Source organism: Carcharhinus amblyrhynchos, chromosome 23 (assembly GCF_965287045.1).
Source record: "Carcharhinus amblyrhynchos chromosome 23, sCarAmb.v2.hapA, whole genome shotgun sequence".
NCBI lineage: Eukaryota > Metazoa > Chordata > Chondrichthyes > Carcharhiniformes > Carcharhinidae > Carcharhinus > Carcharhinus amblyrhynchos.
In genome coordinates this window covers 21,996,541-22,004,212 of record NC_137346.1, presented here as the reverse complement: position 1 = coordinate 22,004,212, position 7,672 = coordinate 21,996,541, and the positions used below count along the sequence as shown (strand labels likewise).

General features: G+C 43.0%; 1 protein-coding gene across 3 annotated transcripts in view; it reads right to left on the bottom strand.

Moving 5' to 3' along the window:
• Positions 1-3,362: 3,362 nt before the first annotated feature.
• The window catches only part of LOC145357226 (ras-related protein Rab-34-like), a 43,773-nt gene continuing 39,463 nt past the window's right edge, over positions 3,363-7,672 (bottom strand). For all 3 annotated transcript variants that reach the window (XM_080210381.1, XM_080210382.1, XM_080210383.1), the window contains 2 exons: positions 5,423-5,530; positions 3,363-3,611 (listed from right to left, as the gene is read on the bottom strand). In XM_080210381.1, coding sequence (XP_080066507.1) covers positions 3,544-3,611; positions 5,423-5,530 — 176 coding nt within the window. In that variant the 3' untranslated portion in view covers positions 3,363-3,543. The remainder of the gene's footprint in view (positions 3,612-5,422; positions 5,531-7,672) is intronic.

Genomic DNA, 7,672 nt, shown 5'->3' with positions numbered 1-7,672 from the left:
CTGGCCTTTATTTTGAAGGAAATGGAGTATAAAAATTGGGGAACTCTTGCTAAATCTATACAAGGCATGAGTTAGACCATACCCGGAAGTTTGTGAACAGTTTTGATCCCCTTATCTAAGAAATGATATATTAACAGTGAAGGCAGTCCAGAGGAGGTTCACCAGGTTCATCCCAGGATTGAAGGGATTATTTAGGAGGAGAGGTTAAGTAGGTTGGGCCTGCACTCACTGGAGTTTGGAAGAATGAGAAGCGACCATATTAAGACAATGAAAAGGATTCAGTTCCAAGAGAGGATGGTGTGTGACTGGGAGGGGCACCCAGAGGTGATGGTGTTCCTATGCCCCTGCTGCAAATGCCCTTCTAGTTGGCTTAGGTTGTGGATTTGGAAATGGTTGTCAAAAGGAGCCTTGGGGACTGGCTGCTCTGCATATTGCAGATGGTATACCCTGCTGCCACTGTGCGCCAACAGTGGAGGGTATTTGAGGTGGCAGTTGCAATCAGGCTGCTTTGTCTTGGATAGCATCAAGCTTCTGGAGTTATAAAGTACTAAATTTAATTAGGCCACATATAGAGTATTGTATACTGCATTACAAGAAAGGTGTGACGATTGAACTGAAGTGCTCAGAGGAGATTCATAAGATATTACCAGGAATGCAGAATCTTACCTCTAAGGAAAATTGGATAGCCTATGTTATCTCCTAGGGAACAGAGGAAGCTGTGAGGAGACTTAATTGAGATGTACAAAATTAAGAGGGACCTAGCTAGAGTACATGGAAAAGACCCATTTCCCTTAGCCGAGAAACATGGGCAGCGATATAAAGAGATGGCAGAAGGGTTAGAGTGGAGTCGAGGAGGAATGTTTATACCCAAGGGATCTTGGGGGTCCACAATTCCCTGCCTGAAATGGGTGGTAGAGTAGAAGTCTTCATCGCATTTAAAAATAGTTTAACATACACTTGAAGTGCTGTGATCTGGATAGCAGCATTAGATTGAAAAGCTCCTTTTACAGCTGACCCAGGAATAATGGCATCATTCTATAAAAGCAAAACACTGCAAATGCTGAAAACCTGAAATGAAAAGAGAGTGTTAGAAAAACAACAGAATGAAACCAAAATAAAACAGTGCGAGAGAAATACTCAGCAAGTCTGGCAGCAGCTGTGGAGAGACAGGATTAACCTTAATTCGAGCCTAATAAGATGTGCCTTTGAGTTCTGAAGAAGTCATATTAGACACCAAACATTGACTCTGTTTCTCTCCACAGATGCTACCAAGACCTGCTGAGTATTTCTCTCACACTGTTTTATTTTGGTTTCATTCTGTGCAGTTAAAGTTCTTAATATCTGAAATCTGATAGGCAGAATTTTGTGAGGTAGGGTATTAAAATTAAGGAGCCCAGGTGAGTGGATAAAGATCAGCCAATGATCTATGTGAATGGTTTACAGGCTTGAGGGGCTCAATGGCCTATCCGTGTCCCTAAGCCTATGGTGTCAATTTTACTGGTACGACAAGCAGGTACACCTGTCCGGGTGATGGACGGACACAGTAACACATCTAGTGAAATGCATTGGTATGTGTTTCAGTACGACCACAATTTGATGGGACAAGTCAGTCTCTGGATGCAGCAGCTGGTACAAGCTAACTTCACAGCAGAGCATGAAAAAAGCAGCAAGGACACTTCCAGCTGATGCCTGGCATCATTTTCCTTGGGATGAAACAGTTTTATATAAAGGCTGCTGCCTGCCCTCCTCTGATCTTAAGATCGAGGAGCGACTACACACATGGGGCAGGGTTTTACGGCCTTGCTCATCCCAAAACTGTACAATCCCACCCGAGGTCAACAGTCCTTTCCATGGTCTGCCCCTTGCCCGCTCCGATTCCCGTGGCAGGCAGGATGATACAATTCCGGCCATGGTCTTAAGATTTGTTCCTTCAAGCCCGCTCTCAAATGGTTATGCTCCACCGCCTCCCCACCTCCTCAATCTCAGCCCTCCTGACCCCCACCCACCCCCCACTAGAATCCCTGCAGTGCAGGAGGCCATTCAGCCCATTGAACCTATACCGACAACAATCTAGCCCAGGCCTTATCCTCATAATCTCACGTATTTACCCAACTAATCTCCCTGGGGCAATTTAGCACGGCTAATCAACCTAATGCGCACATCTTTGGACTATGGGAGGAAACTGGAGCACCACGGAGAACACGGGGAGAATGTGCAAGCTCCACACAGTCACCCGAGGCTGGAATTGAACCCAGGTCCCTGGCACTGTGAGGTTGCAGTGCTAACCACTGTGTCACCATGCCTCCCCAGGGAACAAGGAAATAAGATGGAAGGCTCAGAAATGCCCATTGCCCACTGCACTACAGTCTCTCTCTTTTCCATTGGGGTGAGTCCCCGAAATCCTGCAGCAATGTCAAGAGGCAGAGACCCATGACGTTGGATCTGTAACCATCTCATCTGTGCTTAGCACCCAGGGAAAAGTATCCACTGGCCGACTGAACAGGAAAATGTACTCCCTGTCTGCTGCAGGAGATACTGGCAAACAGCAGAGTAGCTACATGGTTTTGTATTTTAAAACTGGGACTTAATTTAGAAGCCAGGCATCGCAAGAGGCTATCGCATACGCACAGGAAAGTGGAAGGAAATACCTTGCAATTTTGTTCTGATCATCAGGCAGCTAAATCATCTGAAAATGATTCACAACTAATTAGATTTTAGGTTTGATTTGTAATGCTGGCAGGATTAAAAACATGCAAGTGACATCCCAAAACATGAACAGTGAGCTTCTCCTCGATACATTAATGCTAAAACTCTGCAGTTCCTCACATTAGCACTGAACTATACACAAGCATCACAAAAACTTTGGTTCAGTCACAGGATTGGGAATATCGTTGATTTGTGACGCTATTTGCAACCATGTCAAGTCTTAAGTGTGAAAAATTGGCCATATTTTCACTTGGATTATCCAGACAAATACAAGGAAAAACAAGTGGGGAATAACACACAAGGAAACCCATCCAATTTGACCTCCATTATAGCAAATGGGCATTAAATTGAATAAGCTCACTAAAGAACGTGCGATTCTCTCTGCCTGGTTTTTGTCTATTTTTGTATCAAACCAGGGAATTCGATTGAAATGTACACTAGCCTTGCAGCTTCTATTTCAGAACTTTGGTCTTTAATTTTGCTATAGGGTGGAGATTTCTTAGCTTGAAGCAAGTCAGTGGTGTGAGACACGGACCATTGCCAACAATGGTTTTCTTCCTGCTTCTAACAGAGCTCAACCCAGTTGGTCTCAAGGGAATGCTACATTTTTCCAGTTGGTAATTGGAAAGTGATCCGCGATTGACACACGTGAGATGACCTCAAGTGGGCAGGGTTTCTTGCTGGGCATTCGCCTGGCTGGCATTTCCTTTTCATCTTTTGGCGTTGCTTCCAAAGGTGATCAGTGAGCGGCTGCTGACACTTTGCTGGCGTGAGAAATCTTTGGTTAAAAATGAATGTAGTGCAACAGGTAATCTCTCTAGGGTGGCAGTGCGGTGGTCACTGACAGCAGTGAAGTTTGGACTTCTTTGCATTCCTGAACCGGTTTTTATCATTGTTGCTGATGCCTACAGAGAAAGAAAGTATTTGTAAAAATAAAATGATAAGATTGTACATTTTTGCTTTTTATGCTTTATTATAACAAAAATCAGTTCGGAGGCATGGTATTCAGATTATAGTTTTAAGAATTTTGATAAATTGCTGAACTCACCCTCCCTGTATCTTGCCCAGATTTTCTCCATTCACCCTGTGACACCGAGGTCTATTTTAAGTGATCCCATGAGGCTTGAGGATGTCATTGGGTTCTTAGATTTACCCAAGCATTTTGGCTACTATCATCTTAGCTGGAATTCTGATTTGGGATGTCATTTGTAATTTGTAAACTGGATTCCTACTTCATGCGCAGGACTTACAATCAAAGTACTAATGGGTGAAACATACACAACCCATCAAGCCTGCCCCACACTGCCCACCATCTCCCCACAACCCAGTTTAACTGCAGCCGGACAATTTTACACCTTTTCCTGGAAGCTAGCCACTTAGCAGTGCCAATTTGAGACCAAATATCAATAAATGAGGCCTTTGCCACAAGCCTCATGACATTGTAATGACGGGTGGGCAATGGGTATTCGCTGCATGCTAACTACATGTTGTGTATCTCAACTAAAATAAGTGGTCACATTGAGGTTTATTTTCACTTCCATCTCTTTGCTGACAGAGCCTGACAGAGCCTCTAGAACCAGGCAGATTTTTTGAAATAAAAAATACATGTGTTTCTAGAATGGGAGTGCGATCTAAGTTATTGCCAGGTTAAACATTGAAAATGACCCTTAGCTGCACACTCACCTTAGATTGATATTTTAAATAGCATTATAGAATCCCTACAGTGAAAAAGGAGGCCATTCGGCCCATCAAGGCAGCAGGACTCTCTGAAAGAGCATTCCACCCTGGCCCTCCTCTCCACTCGATCACTGTAGCCTTGCGCATTTACCATGGCCAATCTACCTAACCTACATATCTTTAGACTCTAAGGGGCAATTTTAGCGTTTGACCAATCCACCTAACCTGCACATCTTTGGAGTGTGGGAGCAACTGGAGAAACCTACGCAGATATGGGGAGAACATGCAAACTTCACACAATCTCCCAGGGCGAGAATCAAACCCGGGTCCCTGTGCTGTGAGGCAACAGCGCTAACCACTGTGCAACTGTCCCATGCTAGAGGTTTTTTCCTTTTTCCCTCTCCCCACTGTTAGTACACTCAGAATGTAATTGGTGATAACATTGGATCTGTTGTAATGTGACCAATGGAAACAAGCTGTAAGAGTCAGCTGACCCAGTAAACCATGTAACCAATGACACGATGATATGACGGTCAGCTGACCAGCTGACTCAGTATAAATAAGAACCTGTTGATAATTGTTAAATTGCTTGGAATGGCCCAGGGTGAGGCCTCAAGTTTAGAGTAATGAAGTGTCATTATTAAACCTTTTCTTTGATTTATAAGTTGGGGTAAGTTTAGTTCTATTTTTATTGTCTACACTGGAAGAGTTCCTTCTGGATGAACACACTTTTCCATTTTGCCAGTTGACAGGGTAGTTAGGGATCACCTATCACTGCTGAACAACAGTATCTGTCAGGGAGTCCATGGAGCCTTCTCTGTTCACTTTGCCATTCCTGCTTCACATCTGACAACACAGCCAAGATGAAGAACTCACTGTGTGGGGAGCAATCACATCTTTTAAAATAGATATTTAATCAGTTTCTCCACATAGTTAAAGGAATTTCCTTTTTCATTCTTGTTGCTATTTACAACTACTGTGAGCTGAATGGTTACTACTGAAAATGAGCGATATTGTATTGAATTAATCCTGTACTTACGCACAACATCCCCAATCTTCCTGGGGCCAGTCTTCTCTAGCTCCGCCAAGACATTGGCTTCGAAGGTCAATGATGCAACTCTGAAGAAGAACTCCTTTACATTCTCTCCTAATTTCAATGAAAAAGCATGTTTTAGTTTTCAATTGAAGAACTGCAGCATTTTCCACTGGCACAGTTTATCATATTAACATGTAACTATCTTGCAGCACAAGAAATATGCCAACATGTCAATGCCATTGAGTTTTGGGAACCCCATTATAGACAGGTATTGCCAAGAGGAGAAGGCAAGCCCTAAGGACATCATTGACAGCACCCGTGTCAGTAGCACAGTGGTTTGCACTGCTGCTTCACATCTCCAGGGACTCAGGTTCAATTCTGGTCTATGTGGAGTTTATACATTCTCCCCGTGTCTGTGTGGGTTTCCTCCCACAGTCAAGGATGCGCCGGTTAGTTGGATTGGCCAAGCTAAATTGCCCCATAGTGTCCAAAGATGTGTAGGTTAGATGGATTAGCTGTTGGAATATGTAGGGTTATGGGGATAGGGCAAGGGAGAGTACCTAGGTAACATACTCTGTCAGACAGTTGTTGCAAACCCAATGGGCTGAATGGCCTCTTCTGTATCTATTTTGTGATTCCAACTCCTAACGTAGAGTTCATGAGTTCCAGTGGCAGATTTCTAGATATTGGTCATTTATTGGAAAGTGTGGGCCAGGGAGACCCATGCAAAAAACAGAAAATGAAAAGCTCCCAACAGTATAGCTGTCTGCAATACAATGATATCTAAAGTGCCTCTTACAATACACTCCTGCCATTAGTTACACTCGAAATACAAACACACTAAGGAGGAGTAGAGAGAAAGTTACTTAAAAGTAGGAAACACAGTTCTTATTTTGTAAAATTCACAAAATGGCAAGTGATTCCTTCAGGAAAATGTTGGATTTTTGTGTGGAAATCCATTAATGTTGCATTCAACTCATTTCAGGAAGGACAGGCTAATAATACAGATACTGATAAAATGAACTGTTTGCTTTAGGTTTTTGTTTAAATATTGGGCTCATTGGAATTTTCCAGCCGGAATATTTACAATTTAAGTAGTTCAAGAGCACCATCTAGTGGAATCGTTCAGAGGTAACATGTTTTCTTAGTCTTGACAACAAGTTACATAATCGTCAGAAAATTCCTCAGCGGATTCTCATTTACAGGGTTTATCCACGGTGTCCACCAAAGTTACACTGGCTGGTTGGGAGACTCCCTGAACAGATGTTCAGCAAATATGGTAGGAAAACATCCAAAGGCATGATGGAGGAATGGTAGGCGAGGGGGCTGAATTTGTACACTAAATAGGAATTGAGCAAAAGTTTGGGCCAGATGATGGAACACTGCTCAAAGACAGAGGTTTTAAAAAGGCATTTTGAGCCTCGGAGAAATGCAACAAGATGGATGTTTAGGAAGAGAATTCCCCAGTAGGGGAACCATTAGATGGGAGGCCCTGTCATTGATGATGGAGCAAGAGGAGGCAGAAAATAAACATTACTTGAAGATGTGAGCTGGGAATTGGGACTGGAAGAGATTGGAAGAGACCTTGCTAGGATTTGTAAACTGGTTCAAGTTTGTCACCAAGGTAGTACTACATCTAGGTATATGAATATTTGCCCAGTACACTCAAACGTCACACAAAAGCACACATGCACACGCGATCAACCCTGCCAGGTGCACATCTACGATTCTTGGTATGACCTCCCTCATTCTCATTTCAATATTAACCCTATCATGGTGAAATGTTAGAATATAAAACAGGGCATGTCCTGGTTCCGACAGGGGTGGGATTCCAAAGAAGAGTCACAGTGAACTTGAGACATCAACTGTGCTACTCTCTCCACAGATTACCATTGCAAGCATTCTTTCTGGTTGTGTCACAGTTTGGTATGGCTCCTGCTCTGCCCAAGACCGCAAGAAACTACAAAGGGTCACGAATGTAGCTCAGTCCATTATGCAAATCAGAAAAAGCCAACATAATTAAGGACCCCACACCGCATAAACACCACATTCCAAGACTAGGACACAGGATAAAAACAAAGAACAAGTTACCATGATAATCACCAAATAACAAGATATGGGGATATACATTAATGAAAGATTGGCAGGAAACAAATTTCTATTGGGTGAGAAAGGGCAAAAAGCTATGCTATGACTGGTGGATATGTATACAAATGAAGGATTAGAAAAATTGCTCATTTTGTAGTTGCTGTA